Below are 25,805 nucleotides of genomic sequence, written 5' to 3' on the forward strand. Positions count from 1 at the left end.
TGCTCGACGAAGACATAATTGCATAGAAAATGAATACATTTACAGAACAAAGCCATGGCCAGATGTTAGTTTCACTCTGGGAGGACTGTCGTCCCAAATGAATGCGCACATTGACAGTTGACGCACACACACACACACATTTGCAGTTTATCTAGTTATGGTCAATTTTTGGCTTTGTGTTACACAGTCATCATTGCACTTTAAGCCATTTGTTGAATGGCACAAATTACTTAAACGGGAACACGTTAAACTCGTGAGTCAAGATGGAAAAAAATAAAATAAAATAAATTAAAAAATAAATAAATAAATGAATGCTGTCTTTTCATACAAATTACGAGCAAGGAGGCCTAAACGTATTATGCTTGCCTTAATGTAAGCTGTCTGATGGTGATTTATTATCTTCAATGGGCCATTTAGCAAATGATAGCAAATGAATTTTCATCTGTCACCATATAAAAAATATACGTTTAATGACACAAATGGGCAAACAAATTCAAGGATATTCAAACAGAGCACACGTGTCACTGCTTTGTAAGCTAGCATGCGTCCCTCATTAGTGGCGCTTTTAATTGACTTGCGACATGCAATCAATTATTGATACATGATCCGACGCCATCGCATCTAACTTAATTACCCGTATCAGCGTGGGGGCCTCACTGCCCTCGTATTGACGCCATATTCCCGACTGCGCTAATTATTAAGATTCTCCACGTGTGGCTCGCGCGCTCATGCCGACAGGTCACGTGCAGGTTTCTATCGCTTGCTAACGATTTTGCGTGGCATCGTTGAAAATAAGGGCTTGAACTGACTTGAATCAAATACAAGGAAAGTAAGGGTGAGAAACATACGGCTTGTTGCCCATACACAGACCGCCACAGCAGGTGGCCCGGCCCGCTGTGCAACGTGGACAATTCAAGTTAACGTCAAGTTATTGTGTGCTAACATTCTGGAGCTCTACTCTAAATATGTGATTTATCTTTATAAAATAAAAAAATACAAAGGTAAATTATATTGATATGTACATTATTTGACACAATACACAAAAAAATATATTAAAACAAAAATTATATTGATATGTAAATTATTTAACACACTAAAACATAACGGGTAAACTTTTATTTAAATATCTAAATCTATCTGTATACTGTATTTAAAAACACACTGACAGACAAGCGGTGGAGTTTATACTACTGTTTGCCTTCTGTGTTAGACACCGCCCCTTGTCACTCCCTGCTCTCCTATTGGCTCAGAGGGCGGGCGCTTGTTATATGCAAATGAGACGGTGGGTGGCCGCGTCTGTTTGTAAAAGTGACGTCACGACAAACGACGGCGAAGGGGAGTAGAAAGGGAGGGGAGGGGAGAAGGGGGATTTGAACGTAATAAAAAAAGAAAAGCAAAAGGGAGGTGGGGGGAGAGCGAGAGAGCGAGAGAGAGAGAGAGAGAGAGAGAGCGAGAGAGCGAGAGAGGGAGAGAGCGAGAGAGGGAGAGAGGGAGAGAGCGAGAGCCGAGCCCCGCCGGCGGCCCATTGAGGAAAGATGGCCACAGTCAGTGCAAACGGAGTGCTGCGGGAGAATGGATTCAGCACCACGGACAGCGGCGGCAGGATGAACGGGCTCGGCCTCGGTAGTCAGAACACCATCCCCATGAAGGACCACGACGCCATCAAGCTCTTCATCGGCCAGATCCCTCGCAACCTGGAGGAGAAGGACCTCAAACCGCTCTTTGAGGAATTCGGCAAGATTTACGAACTCACGGTACTGAAAGACAGGTTTACCGGGATGCATAAAGGTTGGTTCTGGATGATTTTACTTCTTTGGTGTAACTGAGCAAACTGTGACCTCATTTTGTTTTTTTGTTTTATTTTATTTTTCCTTGGGGAAGCACTGAGGAGCGGAGCGAACTATTTAACACGTGCATGTGGTTTGAAGTGTGTTAATTGCATGAGCACGTGAAGGCAGCTACTACACGCCTTTTGTGCGCGCATGTGTGTGAGCGGGTGCGCGTGTGTGCGTGTGTGTTTACATTGACAATCATGAGCGTGGAAGGGGGCGGGACCCCGCTGAGAGGTCGTGCGGCTTTGCAACGCGGCACCCAAAATACATTAAAAAATGGATGCTGGTAAACTTTTAGGGCAGGGTTCTCACTGTATAACCATTTTTCACTCATACTAAGACGCGCGCACGCATGCACGCACGCGCACATACGCACAATAAGTCAACAATAGATGGTGCGTGAACTTTTAGTAGGGGTCTAAATCTTTTTTTTTTTCCAGCACCCCCTCACACACAAATCCGCATTTTTATGTTGGTTGGAGTTTATTTAGTCAACTGCAGATGATAGAGGGATCTACTTATCTAGGACAAATAATTTAATTTTCATGAATTTATTTATATGCGGAAAAAAAAACAAGCCAAAAAATGAAGGCAGACTGGGTGGAGCAAATATGTTATAAAACTCCTCGGGACATAAACCTGTAGCGATACACACAACAGTGTGGCATTACCACATATCATAGCGGTTGTCTCTACATAAGATCACTTTTATTACTGTCGAGAGAAGAAGGCAAAGGAATGGCATGAACGGGAAGACTGGGCATGGCTAATAAGTCACGTAACTCCCCGTAATGTAAACACACACACAACATTGAGTACACGTCAGTCAACTGGAAATCAGAGCATATGTAAAGATGCCTTCTCAACATAACATATCATCAGGAAACTCATTCCGCACTGAAACTCATCAGAGGTAGAGCTTTTTATACATTGGTAGTGCTGCTGTTTTGGTTAGCAACTGCGTTCAGTTTTGTCCATGAGTGAATTTAGTATCTGATATAATTAGACTCGCCAGTGTTATTTACCCTCATGGGAAAATGCAGCCGTCTTTTGGGGTGTGGCATTAACTCGTACCATATTAGCATGGTGGCCATATATTTTGCACCGCACCTTGACTGTTCAGCAGCGTAGTGCTGCAAAACACTGGCGACACGTTCTCCTCGTCGTCCCCGCCGACCGAGAGATCAGTAATCACCTCGTAATTGGGACGACAAGCCGCTGATTACGCGGAGATCGATCACTTCTTAATGATAACCAAAAAGCGAGGGTGCGGGACTTTTTCTAGGCACAGGGAGCCATTAAGTCCAAAGTCCATTAGGCGGAACTTTAATTGCTTTCTGCACTTTTCCTATATGTTCAACGCACGTCTTGTGCCACAATAAATGAAACCCGTGTGGGTTTTTTTTCCCACCAAGAAAACACTTGGTCGATTGTTTCTTTTTCTAATAATTTCAATTATATTTGTATTAATTATATATGATTGTATTACATTTGTATTTGATTTAATAATAAGGCGTCCATTTCGGTTACCAAACGTGGCCTTAAAATGGCTCCTTGTCAGTCATTTACAATTTAGTATATCCATTAACATTCACAATCATTCCCCTCAGCACAAACTGTCAAATTATGTATGATATGTAAGTCGCTGGCTACAGTTCATGATCTTATTGATCGCATTGAGATGAGTTCAGCTCAAGCAGCCTTGAAAAGTCTCCCCGTCCCCTCCTGCACCACCTGTTCCTCCCGCGCCCCACCTCTTTCCCCGCTGTGATCGATTAAAACAATATCTCCCGTTGCCGTTGTTTACGCACCGTCCTCGGCCATCCCTGAATGTCAACACCAAGGATGAGAGAGGTCCGAGTCGGAAAGAGAGTGATAATCCTGTTCCGAAGACGGACCTATGCGGGAGCCCCCCTCACCACACCCCCACCTCGAGGTTCCTCTGCGGCGGGCATTCATTCCTGTCAATCCGTCCCATGTGAGATTCAAAGTCACTTTGTGTGCACTTTTAATGAGATTTCACCAATGCATTACAGGGATGAGTTTTTGCTCATGTAACACATGTTCATGTGATAGTACAAACCAGAACAGGATGCAAGAAAATGGGATTAGTGCCTTTAAGGAAAACCAAAGTAGGTGAAGTGAATCGGCGCCCTCTAAGGGACAAATAAAAGCTGTCATTGGATAAACGCAATGCCACTTGTGGAATATGTACAAAGATTATTAAGTATATGTTGTATTAATTATACATTCATAGTCTTGCTTGTGCTGTTCGGTATTTTATTTTGAAGAGGACAAGCGGTATGGGGGGGCTGAAGGAACCGTAATAGATTACGTTTTTAATTTTTTTTAACCATTTAGCTTACATTTTATCAATAGTTTGAACGTACTTCGCAAATCCATTCAAACTCATTTCAATGAGTTTGCAAAAAGGCCACAATGACATTGCCCCATATTGAGCAAGTGTGGTAAAAATAACGATGACGGAGTGATAGATCAATGAAAACAGACTGGTTCGGCCTAAAATAATGACGGACTGAGGATGGCCTGGCCACTGGTGAATAACGGACCGGCAAAATGTATTGACTCATGTATTGAATCACTTTAAATAACATTGAGTCTTCCAAATGGCCAGACTGGATGGATAAAATCAAGATAAAAACATTTTTAGATTCCCTCATTCAATCAATAACTCCACTTTTATATCTAATTGTCATTACTTGAAGTGTTCTATCCAGACAATATTTCACGTCACTGCGAGTGTGTGTTTGTTGTCAGGTAGTTTCAACAATCTCCTAGTTGTGGGGGGTTGACTTCACAGAACCGGAGGAGGGCATGACGCTCGTCAGCCCAGGTTGCACCGTTTAACATCCATCATTCTGGCCCGGCACTACATTATCATAACGCTTAGTGTCAGCATCGGAGCCCGTGTGCGCCGCTCAGACATGCTGAATGATGGCGGGGGGCAAATCCCGTGCTTGAATAGCGTTATTTATCAATCCGTCTGCGACGCTGAGAGGAGACGCACCGCACAGCCCGTACAAAGACAGCCTAAATGTTCTCATCCATTGCCTGCTCATCGGAGGCTCCATGCACGCAATGAATACAGCGAGAAACCCTCGCAGGCATTCTGCCGCCTGCCATTAATAAAACATCACCGTTCCAAAATACATGACACGGAATGTTTTGTTCATATTACCTTTTGATTTTGTGATTGACGAGCTAAAGCTGGAAGCGTGATGAGTGATGGGTCATGTATGTTGCAGTCAAGTGAACTAGACAGCTTGTGTTATAATGTCCGGAACAGCTCGTTCTGGACCAGAGAAGGTAAAAACACTCAACGAGCGAGGATCTTAGCGGCCATGAGTCATTCAGGGTTATTTAGAAAAATTACATTTAACACAGTATAGACAGGAACCAGCAACTCAGTACTGACCTGTTACTGGTCCCAAATTAAAAAAAAATAAAAAAAAATGGGTTGCATCAGGAAGGGCATTCGGTACTAAAGTGTGCCAAACAAATCATGCGAGTGACTCACTGTCACGACCCCAGATGGGACAAAGTGAAAGTCACAACAATAACAATCAGTAAAATACATTTGCACTAGACTGGAAAACTCAAGTGTTGATTTCTGCTTACTAATGTTGTCATCTGAAGCTGCCACCCCCCCAAAAACAGAACAAACAACTGGGCTGACTTTGCTGTTTCTGAAAAGAATGAAAACTGAGTAAACTGAGTCTAACAAAAAAATAGATAATGCATTCAGTCTTAATTTTAATTCGTTTGTTGCCAAGGGTTCTTCCAAGGATACCCGGTCCTTCAAATTTTGCCTGATTGTGATTCAATTTGAATCACATTTATTAGCTACAAAGAGGGGTGATGCTACTGTGTGGTCTGAGGGAGCTGCTGTTCTAGCTAGTTTCAACGAGACAAGAAATAAGGTGTGTAAAGTGTAGCCTAATTCTTAAATCCATGGGGCCATTTGACGAAACTTGTCATTTAAAAACCAGGGAATTGTTTTTAATTGTGAAAGGGAAAAAAACCCAGAATATTTTTTCCACTAAGAAAAACATTTTCAGAATCTTCAATTATGAACATTTGCTGTCTAATATATACCATATAATTACTATGTCTGCCTGCATGTAATTGTCAGTTCATAGTTAGTTTTGAAAAAGCAAGGTACTCAGAAAGTAAGTTTTGAAAGTAATCAAACAAATCATGTGGGACCGACTCCACTTTTTGCATTTAAATAGAATTTGTGGGACTTTTGTTGTAATGATGGAAAAGTAAATTGTCGCCACCCCACTTAACCTGCTCATCACAGGACGCTGCCACTTCCTCTGTTCAACAACCGCCACACTTTCTAGCCCTCATTTCCCAGCCTTTGTCCATTTAACTCGACCAACTTGCACGTCTAATTGCTTCAGAAACTTGAAATATTGACGTGAAAGATTGCTTTTTATTGCATCTGCTAGCTGAGAGAGCTTTCCCGCCATATGCTACGCTTTTATAATGAACAGATAGTTTGAGTTTACTTAGTTTGTGATCCAATCTGCTTCAAGAGGGAACAGATTTTGTGACCTTTCCATAACTAATATACTGTCATGATAGGATACACATTTGCCCGGTAGAATTCATCCCCACGTGCCATGTTGTTGCCGAGGCATCATCATTAGTCAATTCACACGTTTTACACTGACAGCGACAACCTGCCACCAGCTGCTGTACTCGGCTTAAATGTCTCTTCTAAGCCCCATCAATTCTCAAAACAAGCTCTCTCAATCATAGTCCTTTGCGATTAAAATACTAGAACCAAAACTACAATACATAATTGACATGAATCTCACTGGAAGTCTTACAGATGGTCGGAAAATGTAAATACAAGCAATATTCAAAATGATAATAAACATGGTTTGTGGGATAGTGGATGGAATATTCAGGAAAGGCTTTTCGGAATTAAATCAAGGATGCTTTGCATTTTTAATGAAGATGGCCAAGATTTAGAGAAGAGCTCAAATTGATTTACATTTAGTTCTTGAAGGAACTGGAGCTAAAGGGTATGTGAAGAATCCCCCGAGTTTTTCATTTTTCTCGCAACCTGTCATTGCATTTTAGTCAGCGATCAACATGTGAATCGACTCATAAGCAAGACATGCTAATATTTACGGGGATGTTTATTATTCCCAGGGTGAATTCCCTCCCCTGAAGTGAGGCGCGTCCTCTGATGCGTTTCCAATCATCTTATCATTGCGAGTGTTTGTCAAAGCAAAGCACATGTGACATTAAGACAGCCAGGAATCGCCTCCCCTTGTGCCAACCTGCAGTTTTGTAACGCAGAGGAGGATGAAGAGTGTTCCGTCCGCCCCCTCCCGGGTGGCCCCCAAAACTTTTTCCGCTTTGCTCGTATGGCATGCCGTTTCATCAGTGTCTCCTGGGGTGATTTTTCCTTCTGACTAAGTGCCTGGTAGCGGGTGAAGGTTGTCGTGAAAGGGAGCGTTCTTGGCCGAATGCCAGTCGCTCAGCTTCGGGGGCGACTATATGCTGGTAGCAAGTTATCATTACCGTGCGTGTGTGTGTTGTGCTCCTTCTTCTCTCGTGGGAATGCTTGGCAGCCGCTGTGACATGTAGTAATGGGAAATTATGCTGCACGGTGCAAAACCTGGAGCTGAATGGGGTCACCCACTGTCAGCTGTGCAGCCAACACACGACACGCTCCCTGACGGAAGCTGTCGCACATTTGTTAGCGCCTTGTTTATCCGTGCATGTTTACCTCGTGCGACTTTTTTTTGCTGAGATGTCTCAAGAGATGATGCAACTTTCATGTCGTAGCTGTTGTTTTTTTTCTTTAGAATGACTCATTTGTTTAAAACTACAAAGGGGAAAAAAGGGCCAGCTCTGGCTTGACCCAGTATGGAGTTCTAAATAAAGCTCTTGTTATATGGGGGGGTCAAAATGAGCTTTGTGACTCATCAGTAGTGATCTATGAGATTTCTGGCAAAGATATAATACGGTTACATAAAATAAAAAAATGACTTGAATCCATAATCGGATTTGTTCTAACGGAATCGAATCATTTCATTTTAAAATATATCGTTCATGAATTGTAAAGCACCTCATGTATCCAGATACATATCGAATCGTTTTTTTATGAACAGGTATAAATTGATCTGATGGTGCTGATGATTTTTTTGTTTCTTTTAATTTTATTCTTAATTAATTTGTGCTTTGGAGAGCTTTTATTTTTAAGAAACATGACAAAAGCTACAGCTGTGCTGTACCATACGTAATCCTATCCCACTGAATCTTACTGAATCAAATTGTTCCATGACTCTGATTCAAAAGCAATATCGGACTCTTACTATTTTTATTATATTAGCTTTGCATTATTATGCTACTATGCTGCAATGTACAGTATGCCCTGTATTAAAAAAACTATTTGACAATTTCACAGAATTTAGAAGGAATTTCTGCAGCAAGTCCATTCTTTATTATTTTCAATACTTAGAATGGTGGAATGACATTTTTTCTCTCTCTGCAGGATGTGCCTTTCTTACATACTGTGCCAGAGAGTCAGCACTGAAAGCCCAGAGCGCCCTCCATGAACAGAAGACTCTGCCAGGGGTAAGTTTATCCTTATTGTCCGTGAACCTCAGCTTTTCAAGATGCTGGTTGGCCGGTTTGGCATGGCGGCCTAAACAAACATCATCCCCGTCTGTCTCATGCACATAAGTAGACGCGGCCTATCCCATCTGAGTGAAAATATTTGATCAGCGCTGCTTCATAACATCCGTCCTTCCCCGCGTCCTCTCACAATATGGCAGTCGCAAACACTAATTGCCTTGAGGAATCCCTTTCTCATTATCACATATAATCAAACAGTAAGTATAAACAATTATTTTAACCATGAATATCGCCATCTGCTTCTGTTGTTCCAATTCTCATTTATTTTCTCCCTTCGTCCTCCTTCTGACGTCTCGTCTTCAGCGAATGCGTAACTTTTACCGAATCAAGTTGAGGTTGACAGATACAAAAGTTGAAAATAACAAAAAAGGTTCCTGGTGGTGGGCACGTCTTAAAGCCAACACGGGAGGAGGCCCTTGGTGTGAGTTGTGTATCTGCACTCGGTGTGCGACGACATCACATCTAGGGAATTATCGAGGTGTGATTGAATTATGCCCGTGGGTCCTAAACGAGGACACACACCCCCACCCCCCCTCCTCACTACCCCATTTTCCCTCCCTGCCAGGTTAGGGCTTTAATCAGAGCTGCAGGATCTTAAACCACCAGGGGGCTGGAGGAGGTTGGGGACCAAAAAGAATTGTGTGCAAAGAAAGGGGCCAGAGGTGTCTGATGGACTTGAGGTGGGGAGGGAGGGGGGGGCTTTGTCTCCCTCCTGCTTTTGGGTTAATCACATGTTTGCACTCGGTGGCGTATCGCAGGTACTTCAACCCGCTGCAGAAGAGCCCCCCTGGGTGGATGGGGTGGGGGGGGGTCTAGCTCCTGCACCATCTCCCCATCCCATGTGGCTTAATAATGAGATGATTGTCATGATGGTTTCTGTCTTTATTGGCCTTAAGATGGGACGCACTTGTTTGTCTTCTATCTCCAAAGAGGTTAATGGCCTGCTCTGCCGGCTTTCGGTAAACATTGGCCCTGTACAGAGCTCAGTGTGGGGTCAGTCCTGCAATCTCATGCAGAGCCCAGGCTGCACACTGAGGGCTAATAAAGATGTCCTGGTCTTCTCTATGTGTGTGTTTGTGTGTGTGTGATGTTAAAGTAAGGCTATAAACATGGGGAGAAAAGACAAGAAGACTTCTAGACAAGCCTGATTGCTATTGTCACGGCCTCTGCTTTGAGTTAGTCGGCGCCTCAGTGGCTTCTCCTTACAGTTCATGATAGAGTCCACATATGTGTGTGTGTGTGTGTGTGGTTGTCAGGCAACACAAAAGATGTTTGTTTTTTTCCACGCTCCCGCCTGTCATTGAATGCCTTTCGAGATGAGAATAACCAGCAGTGATTATATTTTCATCGTCAACTTTACTTTAAGGAAGTTGGTTGTTTCACTGCTAGGTGTTAGCATCTCTATGCTAGGCTGTTACTTGACTCATTTATGGAGGGCAGGATCGTGAACAAATGTGCACGATTAGATTTTGCCCCTTCCCAATCAAGGACACCAAAGACCTCATGGAACGGAGGTGAACCTTACAAATAGTGTCCTAAAATTCCCCAACAGCACAGCTACGAGTATTCCAGGTCACAAAGGAATCCAGGACCACGTCTAAAGAACTGCAGGCCTCCCTCACCTCAGTTAAGATCAGTCAGTGTTCTTAACAGTAAGAAAGAGACTGGGCAAAGATCACATGCAGGACAGAGTTCCAAGGCTAAATCTACTGCTGATCAGAAAGAGTCATGGAGATGGGGTGGCCAAGGATAGGTTTTCATCTCCAAAAATCTTCAACACTGAAGAAGATTAAATATGGAGGATTAAGGGAAATGTAGAAAAAATATCCCATTTTCAAATAATATATTTATTATTTTTTTTCAAATCTTCATCTTTTAAAAATAGTTTTTATTTATTTTATTTATAAAAGAGCCACCAATGCACCCTGAAAATGGCCTCAGAATCTCAAAATACGTTTACCTCATCTGACTTCTCTTTTTATACACTGCCCTCCTATAAGAACTCTGATTTGTTTCATATTTTTCACACTTTTCTCACACCGTGCTATTTTCTCATTAGCACTTTGCACGCCTCTCACAACATTTGAGGCAATTTTGCGCCAAACAGTGAGATGGAAAAGAAGCAGAAATAAACTATGTGTGTGTGTGTGCGCTCAGGAAGTCACGATTATTACATCATCACTAGCTGAGAATCTTCAAATTTTCCTTAATTTGCAATATCTTATTGACTGAATCTTGCACTGTTGTGGGAATCGCCCACGGGGGAATGATGCTGGTTCTCAGCAAACTTCATTAGCGTTATTTGATCAATTGTATATAAAGACCATCACGAGCAGTGTTGAATAAATAATGCATCCAAGAGAGTGTAGTATAGTGTGATTCTTAATTGGCAAATACATCTTAAAATGTGGCAAGGTCATTAATGAAGATGGTGTTCCCCCTGAGTCTTTCCTAGGGCCCAAATATTTTCTTTAATTGCTCCGATTTTTTGATGTAGGAAACCACAAGGACATTTGGCATTTGTTCATCTTGGTGATCTACATGAACGACATAGATTTTTTTTTACATGTTTTGGGGGGCTACAGGTGTATTTGATTGATAAACCCAATACTTTGAAGAAAACCCATTTGACAAGTTTGAAGTCGATCCCCCCTCCAAAATAAGCCCCAATGCCTATTTGATTGCCCAAACATTCTACAACAATCTTATCCTCTCATTCGCAACACCATCTGGCTATAAAGGCGGCGTGCGAGTGTAACTAATATTTGGAGTTGCGGCTGAACTGAAATGTTCCTTACAAGTGTTTGCCAAACACCCTCCTGACATTGGAGGATCTAATCTTCAAATGAATGCTGCGCTCTCATCTCGGGGGCCACGCCACTTTCTCCTCTCGGGCCAATTAGCTGCCAGTGTTTGCGTGTAACAAGCATGCTAATTGGGTGAGAGTGAAGCCCAAAAGCCAATTATAATGTTGGAGGATAAAAAAAAAAAAAAACATGCATACATTGGCTTCTCTTTGTCTATCTTCCTCCTCTCGTTTGTGCATAATATCACTTCGGCTTTTTACTTCCACCCCCACGACTGAGTCATATATTGCAATTTTTTTGTTGGGTAAAAGCAGCACCTGTCTGCAGTGTTGATGATGAAACAGCCAAATGAGAAATGTGTCCCCAAAATATTGCTGTGCTTTTTTTCTGCACCATGGAAAATTCCAAAAATGGACTCATGAATGCATCAGACAGAAACGGGGTCAGGAGGAGCTTGGCTGTTGTCCCACATCTCCTGTAATCATGTGCACTTGCTAAACAGTTGTCGGCATTGCATGCTAGACACAAATGATATTTATGTATTTGTCTTGAAAAATTTAGTAGATTTATTTGATAGTCCAGAAGCAACATATTCGATTCATGTTGCCTTATATGAGCAGTTTTATCAGAATTGGAAGAAAAATATTCTCAGATATTCTTGATGTTGAGTGCTAAATCCTGGTATCACATATCTGACTCAGCAAAATGAAACATCTTGTCGGCATGCTTCCAGGTGTATGTTTTACACGGATCTCCAGCAGATCCATTTTTCCTCCTTACTTGGACACTGCAGTTTCTTTATGCATCCTTTTATGGGACTAATTGTGTCTACTGCTGATCAATTTGTCCTTAGTGTGAGATTATTCCACCCCCGGAGCCCCTTGAGCGGTGGCAATTATGCTACAAAAGGTCCAGTTTAAAAAAAAAAGAAAAAAATGTTGAGAAACTAGATGCGAGAACTCTCCAAATGATCCCCGTGCTCTCCTAATCATCAATTAAGTCGGTATCATTTTCCTTCTACTGTCCGCTTTAGAAACGAAATTAAAATGGCCTATTGTCTTTCTTATCCCAGCGGGATGAAGTCATTTACTCCAGCGCTGCGCTGCGCAGAGCCGTCCCGCCTATTTCGCGAGCGAATGGTCTCACAATTGCAATACTAACTCGGCATCGTCCCCTGTTATGTGGCTGGTGGCCTCTCCTTATTGTGCAGAAATTCATTTTGGTCCATCTGATGGGATTTTACCAAATGGTAATACTGACAAATAGTCTAGTGGGCGGACATGGGAAAGTCCGTTTTCTTTTTTATGACAAAACTGTTGATTTTTAGCAGCAGCCAGTAAATGTGGCAGATCCATACTATGGGACGGATAGTGGATTTAAAGGCCTTGAATCTCAAGACTTCTGGGTCTGGAAATCATATAGAGCCCATTTAGCCCCTTGGGGTAAACAAATGCGAAAAGAATGCTCTCTAGTTTTACACCATTGGAAACAAAGATAATAAAAATGGATATGCTAAGTCTATATGAAACTTTGTAGCGGTACAAAACAGCCATCAGGGGTCTCTAAAAACGACTTTGTCTTATAATTGCCTTCAAATGCAACCTTGAGTGAGGCGTGATACGACAAACACATTTATATTAAATGAACTATCAGGCTAAATAAATAAATAAATAAATAAATAAGTAAAACAGGAGCTTCGTGGGGAGCCTTAGACAAGGGTTGAAATTGTGCTAGAACTGCATTTGATTGAGTGGCGACTAATCCAGTGTGCAAAATTATAAAGGCTACCAAATTAGTTTATGGTAACCGATGGAGTTAAGTTTGTATTTTATGAGCAGATGTTTTTTTTTATTCTCACTATGCTGCTTCACATGTAGGCATTCATTCCAGTTTGAGGTCATTTACTTTGGCGTGGGTGAAGAAATTGATCTGTGAGCCTCAGGTTTGAGAAAACTATATCAATTCAGTCACCTCTCATCGCCCATGCTGCCGTATATAAAATACATTGTCAAATAAATCATTTTTTTATACCTCCGATAATTTTCAGTTACTTTCATATCATCCACGAATCGTCTAATCATCTATGCTATGTATTAAAATATTAAAAAGGATTCCAATTGTGAGATAGAAAAGCCCGCATGTAATGTCCCTGCATAAAGAAGCGGGGTCGCAGCAGGTTAATTTATGACAACTTCTTACCCTGCGCTTATGAGACCGACCTTCTCTTTCCCCCCCGAAATGACCGCGGGGACAAATTAAGAAGGGATTATCGACTAAATCTTTCAAGATAATAAAAAAAGAAAAAAAAACTGGGCCAGACACTTTTGATCGGTCAGCAAATATTGCCTCTGCTGTAGAAACGTCGCTAATAATGAAGCAGACGCTAGAAGATGAGAAGCCGGCCCAGTTTGGTTAATAAGCGTGTTAAAGTAAGCGCTTCCTTTACCTTCCCTCCCCTTTACCGCTGCCGCCGCCACCCTTCTTTCCCCTCGCTGACAGGTGCACGCTCCCCTGCACTAATTTAGCCGCTTCTTTAGCTGTAATGAGGCAGAACTGGTAAATGTAGGGGGGACAGCATTGTTAACATCTCTGCTTCACAGAGAAAGAGAGAAAGAAAGCGTGAGGAGAAGGATGACAAATAGCAAGAAATGGAAATGAGGGTGTGGGTGCTGTCATCATTCCAGGAAGGAACGCTTCGAAGTTTTTTTCTTTCTTTTAAACTTTACTTTCACTCAGGCTGGCTGGGCCGCTGCTTCTAAGCCGGGCTGCCAGCTGGGTGAGTCCACTTCCTCAACCAATTAAAAATCAAAAGCCGTGCTGGAGCACGATCAGCTAGTTTATAAGATATACTCCAACGAAAAAATAAGGACTTTCCATTCGGTTATTTTCTAGTACTGGAAATAAAGTTACTGATTAAGGTGAACCCGCAAAGTCTTGAATCTGAGGCACACAAATCTTGTTTGGACCAGAAAACGGGACGGGTTGGAATTGATTGGTAGCCTGCTGAGTCACAATGAAATAGAAAAAAAAAGAAAAGAAACATAATTACGAGCACAGCATCACTCCTCCATCAGCTTGTCCGAAGGATTAAGCACATGCACGATCATCTCCCTCCATTCATAGCGAAAAGAAGACAGTGACCTTGGGTTTGTTTACGTACTGATTAAAGACAGGAGGACAGACAAGGAGAAATGGCGGGAAAGTCAAACGGTAATTGGGAAGAAGTTTGTTCAGGAAGTCAGTTTATACGGCGGCGCAGTGAGCGGCTGCAACATACAGCATGGGAAAAAAAATGGATGCCGCGTAGCAGCTAACGAGCAATGAGTGGGGTGGGATGAAGCGTGTGTGTGCGCATTGGTGTGTTGTTCGTGAAGGTTGTTTGTGTGATTTAAAAAAAACAAAAAAAACAAAACAAAAGTATGCTTTGTGTGTGGGTGGTTCCATTAGTTAGTCTGCTTGTTTTATTGCACTGGGAATAACTGCCGACGGTAGGCTCATATGAGTCACACCGTACGCTACACTACACGCCACTACACGATGTGTGAGTTTGTGTTAAAGTGTGTACGTGTGTTCATGTGGACTTGTTTCCTTAGGCACAGAAAACTTTTGCAGGCAAATATCCCATTATGGATTGTGCATTGAATAAGTATATAATATATGTATACGTATATAAACTATATGTATGTGTGTATGTATGTATATATATATATATATATATATATATATATATATATATATATATATATATATAGAAAACGTTATATATATATATATGAGTCGGAATTTGTTCAGTTTGGATTGACTCAATCGTTTGATTTTCACGTTATTCTGGTCAAGTTGGTGTTTTACAGTCTGAGTGCAACTCAAGCATATCCAAGGGAAAACTCTTCGCCTCAAATGAGTCGAAGCTTTTTCGAAATGGAGGTTGCAGGGGTTCGGCACATCCAAGTCCTTGGTGGCGACAGAAGCTCCTGCTTTTCCATTTAAACGGTATCATTAAAAGGGAAGACGGCACCTCCATACCTCATAAAGTGCGAGCGCCACGGCAGCCGAGAAGCCACGCACGGCTGCTTTTACAGCGAGCCAAACACCCCCCCACCCCGAGCCCATCCACCCCCCCAACTCTCAAATCGCTTTCATGGCGATTCGTTTAGATGATATTACTCACTCTCCATTCCCCTACTTTTGTGCCCCTGCTAAGTATTGACCGATATCTCAACTGCCCCCTTTCGAGTCTTGCCTTTTTTCGCTGTCAAATTTCCCCCAACGAGGAGTCAGAGCGTAACATTGAAAGGGTATAATCAAGGTGTGTGTGTGTAGGGGGGGAGCACTCAGGGAGCCCATTTGAAGCATGCTGTAGGGCAGAGTTGATTCAAGGGTGCAGATTGAGTCAAGCCTCATTTCGCATCCCCCCAATTAGTCATCCTGCTAGTGCCCTCCATCGCCCCCTTCTTCCACTAGCCAGACGGCCTCTCGTTTCACACTAAAATACGGCCGAGTTTTATTTGAGTTTTTTTTTACCTTGCAATGAGACATAGCCATTTAGTTCCCCTCCTCCCATCTCACCTGCTTCTCACCTCCGCCGGGATAAGCTGCGGCAAAACCCTCCTTCTCCACAAACCCTCCTTGACTTCCTCCTCACTCGCTTGTGCCTCTCCAACTTTTGCACCCTGCCACTCGTTCTCCCTCCGTCATAAATCTCCACTCAAATCCTACTTAAACCTGCATCGGCAGCTGTCCTTAAAACTCCATTATCTACAATTACTCCAGCATTAGGGAACCGGAGCACTCCTGCCCCCACATAAAAGCGGCCTTACCTAAAAAAAAAATATATTAAACCTGCCCAAAAGGGATTTTATATATATTTTTTATTATTTGTAGTACCTGGGCTGCGGGCGCCCCCGCGGCAAAGCTCACTAACAGAGAAAATGCCAGCAGTTGGGATTAGCGCGGTGAGGAGCGGGTATGAGCGTGCATACCGAAAATTTCGTACGGAGACCAACCCGAAACGAGAGACTACGGACAAAACTTGGATGTACGCCTTTAAATCTGAAAATGGACTCAAGTATGGCCGATTAGCATCTTAAAACTAATTCTACAAAAAAAAATCCTTGTCGAGTAGAATCTAGCATTGTGTGAAAGTGCTTCTTTGGTGGTCAGGTGGTCTGATCTGCTGTGACTGACAGCAAAGGCAGATAAGGCGCAAAGCTGCAAGCAAAGATATCAGCCAAGATTAGCACCTTGCCCCACACCCCCCAACCCCCACACATACATAAAAGGGGGTGTAAATGTCCACAGTGACAGATTGAGCCGTCAATGCCCAAAGGTCTTTGCTGGCCAACGCAACATGATGCGAGACTTTTTATTATACACGTGTGCTATTGTGCATCAGATAGTTGAGTGGCTGCTATGAGGAGGAGAAGGAGGACGCTCGCTAATGAGCTCATAATCCAAGCGGCTGCCGTTTCCCCGGCAACGCTGCTGCACACTCATGAGTAGCAAACAGATGCGCTTGCTCGTCTAATTTCGTCTACCCCCTCCCAGCATCCCACACAAGCACCATCACCACCACCCTTCTCACCCTGTTGCTTTCTCCTTCCTGTCAGCGCAGGCCCTCCTGTCAGCTCCAATTCTCGGCTTCCTCTGTCATTCCTAATGTCTCTGTTCACTTTTTCCCCTTTCCCATTCGCCTCTCCTGTGATCACAGAGGCCCCTGAGCTTGCCCTCGTACTTCTTCCAATTTTCTTCCCCCATCAAAACAGACCTCTGGTTGGCCTAATTCACCTTCTTCTTCCTGTATACACTCTTTGTTTTTGCCTAGGCTGGCTCTATCTGTGCAGGGCTGCTGGAGGCATGGATGAAGGCTCACTGGGAGAGCATTATGTGGTCAGGGCCCTGCAGCCTCCTCCTCCTACCATGCCCTGCACCACTGGAGCTCAACCGGGATTCTGTTTAGTCCTGGCAGCACTGTACTTTTTTTTTTTTTTTTTTTTTTAGGGGGAAGAAAACAAAGCTGATTTTAGTAATTGGATTTCTGTCATTGGTGTCAAGGAAGTCAGTTAAAGTGATCTTTGGATGTTGGGGGATAGGTAAACGACAAAATTTAGGCTGGGTTGTTTATTGAAGTTGCTGCGGGTATATTTTTACTCTATTGAGTTTTCTCGCTGTCCTCAGTCTCATTTCTGATAGAATAGTCTCCAAGAAGTCTGCTAAGAAGCAAATGTAGAAGTCGCTCTGACCTAGATTATTAGAGCTAAGCTGCTATCGAACATCGGAACTATGGTGTATATACAAGTGATGTATTGGTCACAGTGTTCCAGTCAACTAACTGCCCTTCCATTTTTCCTCTTGGCCCGATTGTGCTTTGACCTGTGGAGCAACAGCAAGCAGAGGTTGGACTGAGCCTTAGGTGCCGCGCAGACAATCGACCGCCTTCACAGAACAGACTAGTGGACATGAAAGGAGTTTGATAAACGACCGGCTATTTGGCCTCTAATTGCAGCCCTTTAAAACGTCTCGCCGGTGATTGGAGAGAGCTTTGACTCAAGTTAGCCGGATCAAAGTAAAGAGGGGAAGATTAAAACATGCTGGGGCGTCTGCGCTTCGACTAACGTTGTCTTCCACTCGTGACCCCGTGTGGCCTCACCGGCGCCAGGAATGGCCAATATTCCACGCCTCACAGCCAGATAAATCAAAGTCTCTGTGGAAAGCTATCTTATCATGAGTTATGCCAGATCCTGGATCCTGTTGCCGTTAATCATCATTGCTCAACTTCAGTCCCATTTCTTAGATGATCTGAAGTATGGCAGGAAGCGGAGATGGGCAATGTGAGATCTGTACTACAGAAAAATTTTAAGAACAATCAACATGGATTTAACCCTGGAGAATGAGTGTCATACCCATCTCAATTGATAGAGTTCACCTGTCTCAAGGGTTCTTCAAGTTGGACATGCCTCCTTGTCCCAGATTTGTCATGGAACTTTGAACAATCAACCAAGATTTGAATGGCAGGAACAGTATATTGTTTAAAAAGAAAACTGGCACTGACCCAATGAATTTCCCAAAATTCATCTGTCCAAGTGGTCCATCAGAATGGCACTCTACCAATTGTCTCATATCAAACAATTCCATTCTCTAATTGAACTCATACTGGATTTGAACCAAGTTCTGTTGAAAGACCTTCATACTGGCAACAACAGCAACCACGAGACCAAAGAGCCAAAGCGCGTGAGCCAGATTGCCCACACGGCCATAGCATCCAAGTTAAACTTATTAGATTTAACTTTGATCATATCATTCCCTGAAGCTCTGATATTAGATCAAATGTCAATAAATCCCAATTTGTGCACGTAATTCTGTACTGTATATACCGTCGTGGTTTGAATGGAATTTACCCGTGAGCATTCCACACTGTTGCTTTGAAAAACTATATAACCGAGAGACAAGGAAAGTATAGGAAGAAACAAAACAATAATAAAGACAAATGACAGTCAAACAAAGGCAACATCACTTTTAGAGTGCTGAGTGTGTGCGTGTTGGCTTGTGATAGAGACAAATGGGGTTAGTTCACAAGGAGCCATTAAGACAACGGAGGGGAGGGCGAGCCCAGTCGGGAGGAGGGAGCCGCCGCCGCTCTGCCTGAGTCTCCCCTGAGTCGTCTCGCAGACCATGTTTAATCGGGCCCGTGAACCTCTGAGGCTGAGGTCACGGCGTAGCGCTCATTAGACCTAAAGGGAACGCCGCGCCGCGACGGACGGGGCGCAATCTCCACTCTCTTCATCCATCTTGAAAACACACATAATCACCTCCCACACACCCCTGAACTTTCATCCTATTACTTGCATGTGAACCCAAGGCTACGACAAACACACCTACGGTATACCTTACACACACACACAATGAAGCTGCTTGTGCTTTGTGACTTTGGCTGATCTACTGTACGCACTCTGGCCAAGGGCCAAGCATCTCCAGGAAAGAGGAGCCTCTCCATTGATAAAGTGGGCAAGAGGAAATTACTCCATTATGGATGGCACAAGGCCTGTAGGAACAAACAAATAGAAGGCTACGATAGGAACGGGAAGACACCATGTCCAAAATGCTCAGACGGCTACAGCTCGTCAAAAAAAAAAAAAAAAAAACACGATAAATTGGACCGCATTTGAAACGATTATCACTCAGCTTCGAACCCAACAGGTAGGTTGATCAAAGTGAGACTGGCGTGTTTGCAGAGCACACACACACACACTTCCACACGCTTCCTCCAAGTACGGTAAGGAGCGGTGAGATTTATTACCATGCAGATGACAGCCCACAGCGCACGCCAAGGAGTTAATTACATGCCAAGATATCAGAGGAGAGACACCAAGAAAGTAGATGTGGCATTGGTAGAGAGAATACAGCAGTGGGGGTGAGTCAGGATGGCTTAGCACCGTCTTCAAATAGATGGAAGAATTTGAGTTTGAGGTTAGTTTATGTCAACAAAGTTTGCTAACTTGCCTATAAATCACAGAATGCTAATAACGCACCATCAGAAGATACTTCGTTTACGTTCACCACCGAACTTTTATGCTCAGGTTCAGGAGTGAGAGACGATTATATTTAGACCTGGTAAAGCAGCATGTGGCTCAATACCCTGAGTTACTTTCAAGAAAACCTTTTATGCTTCATTCCCTGCACACCTGCACAATGCAATTGGGAATTTTAACTAGAACAGGGGTGTCAAACTCATTTTTGTCAATTTTTGACAATTTGCAATTTTAGTATTGACACAAAAATACATGAGCGGGCTAAATTTGGCCCACGGACCAGAGTTTGACACCTCTGTCTTAGAAGGACAAAACTTTGTTTTCCTGGTCTTTGCAGCTACTGAATTATTAAACCAAATAGAGAAATGTGCCCAATGTTGAACTAAGTTGAAGTGGCTGGTTAAACCACTTTTATTCCGCTATTACTAGGAGGAATGATTTATCACTGGCTTTGACAGCAAATATCCCAGAGGTGGTCAAGAGAAATAAGTGCATGTGGACAGCAGCAGTTCTCTTATTACATCAAGTATTGAACAATAAGCTTTTTGGCAGACTTTTTATTGGCCTACCCCCACTTCACCAGCTGACCAGTTGCAAATAATAAAATCCCTACACAGCTTATTTGATCCTGTGATGGTGGGTAGGGGGGCGAGAAGTGTCAACACAATGAGACAATATTTCCACTGGGCATGCAGCGGCAAGACAACAGGCAGAGGTGAGATGCATAGTGCAAAAAGAGAAAGTAGTATTTCTCTTATGGGGGAAGAGAAGAACTGCTCCTATAAATCCCGCTCATGACAACTGTGTAAATATTTATGTTCACAAGCTCGGCTGAGACTAACAGCGGAGGACAATGCGACTGGGCAAGCGGGAACGGAGCCCGACGCCGCTCGGCACGTTAACTCAGTATTCATCTTCTTCTTCTTCCCCTTCCACTCTACTTCATGTCGCCTCGTCCCTCCCGTTGCAGACCGCACATGTATATTCATTACTGACCTCCGACTGTCTCGTAAAAGTCATGAGCCCCGAAGGCTGGCTGGGACGCCACCGCCGCGAAGACCATCACGAGCGCTCGACAGCGCCGGTGGTGGTTTCACTTCAAGCTATTGTGCGCTGTGAGAAAATGTACAAAAGCGTGGTAATGGATTCTAGAAAAGATTTTCTGGAACACTCATTCGTCTTCTTACGGTAGCGCGGTTTGCTTTAGGTAGCATCAAGATATGAAAACTGAGGGACAGTGAAGATTCTGGTCTTACTTAGAAAGATTTAAAATGGCATCCAGCAAGTTTTCAAATTGACCATGATGGAGATCGGTTTGGACAAATTCCATAGTTGAAGTTTGTCAAACTACGAGCTCTAAAATTCAGACAAAATGTTTTCAATCAAAATTGCTGACTTTCTTTAATTTCAAGCACAGGTACTTGAAACATTTTTGTAAGTACTAACATGAAAGACGAATGAATTTTGAATGAATGTGTGACATCCAAATAAATTACTCAGGCATTGTAATCTAGATTTGACAAATTTGTATTGATGCTATATCATAACAAAAAATGATACATGGTGATAATGCTATTTATACTGCATATGCAATCCATCATATGAGAATTTGAAACCAATTTGCACATTTCTATCAGGGCGATGGCATAGCAAATGTGTGTGCGTACGTGTGTGTGTTTGTGTGTATGTGTCCAATCGAGTGCAGGGGAGATAAAGGGGACCATTCTGGCCGATGGGAGACAGGAGGTCTAACAAGGATGTATGGCAGCTCCAAGCATCCACCCGAAGACATTGTTTTGTGCTGTCAATCAACTTCAGCACTCTTACTTTTTCTCTCTACACACACATACACACATACTAACACACACATACTAACACATGTAATCGTTTTAACATTAACCATTTTCACTCAGGAGTGTACTTAATTTGCTGTCTGTAGTTTGAACTATAATGACTTTTTTTTCTCAGAATTCATCCTCAGTTTTTTGGGGAAAAAAATTGCAATTTGTAAAGATTTTTTTCATTCCTTTACTACCCTCCCAATGCAATTCAATTGGTGTTAGTTCGATGCATATTTTCCACTATTTTGCTGGTCGACCATATTACAAAAACTGGACTCACTTTTACGAGATGAAGTAGAAGCAGCTCACCTTGACTCCGCTTTTACAACAATCAGTTTTGACGTTGCTGGATTGAATGGTCCGAGTCTTATCTTTTGCCCCTGAAATGAAAATGAAAAAAAAGTCAGCCCTTCATGCTGCATTTAACCATGCATACATATGTGAGTGTTTGTGTGTGTGTGTTAGCTCATCGTTATTTAGATCAATTCAGCACAGGAAGCCCCGCAAAGGTCTTATTATCATCTAATTTCTTCGAGCAGCTGATTAATTAGCTGATAATTTGGTATTCTATTAATAGTGTGCTCGAGTCCAGTCTTATGTTTGATACACACTCTCCGGCTGCAACGTGAGGTACACACAAGTAGATGGCATTCCAGGTACTTGGTTATTTTTCTGACTTCAGAAGTTATTTAAATGCATTTTAAAGCTAAGATGATAAGTGGCTCTTCTTTTTTAAAGTCACAAATATGTCTTGAATGCATCCGTGACTGGCAGACTATTTATGGCCAAACCATTATAATCCTTGCACAGGCAATCTTTTATTTCATGAGGTCTAAAAAAAAGAAAGAAAAAGAAAAACCCAGTTTAGATTCATTTGAGTTTTTTGGTGAACACTTGTTGGATTAGTTGTGGAATTGGAAGAGCTGAACAATGCCGCCTCCGCTGCATGCTCGCAAGTGCCAACATTATTTGGACAGATGAAATGCACGCGGCACCTAAAGATAGACGTGGCAGTTCTCAATTAACTCGGCACAAAGGCGCAAATGGAAAATCTATTTTGACTCAAGCATGCAAAAGTTAGTCATGTCACAATTGAGCAGCTTCCTGCTGTTTTAAGAGCAGTTTTGGCAGACGTGTTCATTTTAACACATTAAACAAAACATTTAATGGGGCAAAATATGTGCAGTACTTGACGGCAGCCAGCAGAGGCACCGTCGACTCATTGTCGCTAAAAAGGTAAAAAGTATACTGTATCCAAGCACCTGGTAACTGATATAGAAAATCATTCAGAACATTCTGAAATAAATTGCCCATTGACTATTATATTATATTTATTTTTATTTAATTTGTAACTCCCAACACTGCATATCAATGGACAGCACCAATATTTGTATTTTCTTATATTCTTTTCCTCTTTCTTCCTCTTGCCACTTTTCAGAGGATGATGTCAGCGGAGAAAGCATTAAATGCATCCCCTCTCATTGGAGATTGAATAAATACATAAATAAAGATTAAGTTACCGCGGTTGAGGTTGGAGGACGGGCTGTTTGAATAATTTCAAGCTTCACGTATCCCCCTTGCAGACTTCCATACAAATTCAGTGAACAGCAGTAATAAGGTTTCAGAGCGCTTCCAAGCAACAAACACTCCAATACACAACATTGCACACAAACAATTAGTGTTTATTCAAATACATTTCAGCAACACTTATAGCCACATGATTGTATGTAACGTTTGGAGCTTATTTATACCTTTGTGTTTTAAGAGAGATTTTAAAAAATAAGTGACATTTACAGTCTGTTTGCAGACCGCATCTAATCCAAATATCAAGTGGAGGGGTATATTGTAATAGAAGCAGAGTTGTCACAGCATGAAGTTGAAAAGGCAGAAAGCACTCAGCACTCCACACCAGAGGCCACTAAATCAATAAAGGGGCTGATTTGCATCTGCTGTACAAACATGATCCTTCTTGTTGCTGTTTGGGGAGGCTGGCGTGCAACTTGTGCTGCTGGGAACCACCCCATCGTATGACACGATGATAGTATTGACAAATATCACGGAATTGGAGGATTATTACAATGGGACTGATATCTTCTGCTCTGTTTTCTTCTGCTGCTATTGTCCTCATTCAACTGAAGCGTATTTCTGACATTAGGGATTATATTCATTTCATTTATTTTTTTATTTTTTCACTGCCATTGATGGATATAGACGTCAAGGTTTTTAACGAGGCTGGCAGTGAGTAAATTGTGTGTTATAAATAGGTGGCTGCAAAAAATTATATTTTTGAATGTTGGCTAGCATTAGCTATTTCCTCAGTGATAACAACTTTGGATAAGATCACATTTCCAATAATGTGTTAAATGCACAGAATGAACATTTAGTGTTTTGGTCATTGCTGGGATTGGCTCCAGCTCACCTGGCACCTTAATGAGGTCTTGGATGGATGGGTAAAATAAGTGAACTGTCAGATGCCTTTATCAATGTGTGGGGACTTACATCGACACCCTGCGGCACTCCGTTTTCATTATCACCAATTGGCATGCATGTTAGAAAGCAACACATTAGCATTGTAGCCTTTTAGTTGACCTTCATAACTTATTTTCTGCCTCCACCTGCATGGCATGCTTTGGGTCATTTCCGTCAGATAGTTTAATCAGAACAGGGATGCACGATGCAGAGCTCCAACCAGTGGGTTTTTTCGGCCGCCGTTCTTAGCTTGAAAATCGGAACCCCCTAGCGTGTTTTGTTGTCTATCCACCCACATACCCTCGCACAACCCCCAAAGCCTATCGCACCCCCTGCCGGGAAAGACTCGCCATGAGTCGTGATGAAACATTTCCCGGCCGAGCAGCCCACGCCTCGTCGCCCTGGCCCGTGTGTCTCTTCCCATTTCCACAAAGCAAGCAGCCGCCGGGTAAACCGAGACAGCACCCCCCACCCCACCCGAGACGAAGCCTCTGTCCTTCCTGCTGTCAGCGTATGAGTCACAGACAAATTTAGCCGCTTTTGTTCCTTTCCTTATGTGCATGTTTAAATCTCCAGTGTGCTTCCTCCAATATGCATACTAACCACCAGTGTCTATTTAAAGTGGAGGTGAAGGGCCGTTTCTACTCTAGAAGGCAATTAAAAGATGAGGGAGTCAAAATAGCACTTTAAGGATGTGGAAGCTCAGCTGGCAAATGGACAAATTCACTTCCTGTTCAAGTGTTCGCTGATGACTCCCAATTTTCTCCCAAAATTATACTTGCACTCATTTTGGCATTAAGGGGCCCGATTCACTCCCATTCGACCAATCAGAGAGCTGAGCTGCTCGTGGGTGCAGAATATTATTTCAGCTACTCAATATAAAGACGGAGAAGAGATCTGGAGAAGTTACAGCTGACCGTTGAAATAGCTGAGAAATGTTTTTCGTACAAATATTCACCATCATGTTGACGTCAACTGCGGCATTAGTGTAGATTACGACACAGTCTGACTTGGATTTGTGTCATATCTCCGAACCTGTTTGTAAACTGACTGACCAATGTCATGCTCTTGTACCTCTCGTAGTACCCGAAAGTGCTTTCCGCATTATTGCTAATCGAGATCAATTCGTTAAGAAACTGTAAAACATCGAGAGTTCCCTTAAACGGAAACAGTCCACGTTAAAGCTTTTCCTGATGCTAGATTGACTCTGAGACAAATCGGCCATGGTGGTCTAATACATTTTGAAATAGCACCCTTACTCCGATTTTCAGCTTCCAAATCATACGCTCCCCTTCAACAGTAATAGACAGTTCATGCATGCAGCGCCCACAATCCGCCAAGAGTTATTTCCACATTATGTCGAGGGCATTTTTTCTATCCCAAGCCCGGGAATTAAAACTTCAGCCAGTGGTGAAGGGAGAACGGTTGTGTGAGTGGCAATAATTGAGGGAATATTGCCTGAGTGGAGAAGCGAGCCACGCTTTTTACATGAGGGCCCTGAAAGTCATTTCAGTTTTCTGCCCATTACTTTTTCCCCTTCACTATATTTTTCTTCAGGGGTGGGGGGTTGGGAAGGGATCAAAATGTTGTCAAGTGCTCACTTTGAGAGCCCGAGTGAAGAGAGTAAAAGGAGGGTGATGTGAGTAGGAC

General features: G+C 42.7%; 2 protein-coding genes across 16 annotated transcripts in view; one reads left to right on the forward strand and one right to left on the reverse strand.

Annotated features, from left to right (window-relative positions):
- Positions 1-25,805, reverse strand: part of slc12a4 (solute carrier family 12 member 4) — a 201,404-nt gene that overhangs the window by 37,688 nt on the left and 137,911 nt on the right. For 7 of the 9 annotated variants that reach the window (XR_015857433.1, XR_015857434.1, XR_015857432.1 and 4 more), the window contains one exon: positions 21,996-22,066. The gene's annotated coding sequence lies outside the window, so the exon portion shown is untranslated. Of the gene's footprint in view, positions 1-21,966; positions 22,067-25,805 lie in introns of all 9 variants that reach the window. The other 2 variants (XR_015857435.1, XR_015857431.1) reach the window with 1 other exon arrangement.
- celf6 (CUGBP Elav-like family member 6) overlaps positions 1,460-25,805 on the forward strand; it is a 105,280-nt gene continuing 80,934 nt past the window's right edge. For all 7 annotated transcript variants that reach the window (XM_088370600.1, XM_088370603.1, XM_088370602.1 and 4 more), the window contains exons 1-2: positions 1,460-1,788; positions 8,371-8,453. In XM_088370600.1, coding sequence (XP_088226726.1) covers positions 1,536-1,788; positions 8,371-8,453 — 336 coding nt within the window. In that variant the 5' untranslated portion in view covers positions 1,460-1,535. The remainder of the gene's footprint in view (positions 1,789-8,370; positions 8,454-25,805) is intronic.

The sequence above is a fragment of the Syngnathus floridae genome, chromosome 3 (genome assembly GCF_059516105.1).
Source record: "Syngnathus floridae isolate MCC-2025c chromosome 3, RoL_Sflo_1.0, whole genome shotgun sequence".
Classification (NCBI taxonomy): domain Eukaryota; kingdom Metazoa; phylum Chordata; class Actinopteri; order Syngnathiformes; family Syngnathidae; genus Syngnathus; species Syngnathus floridae.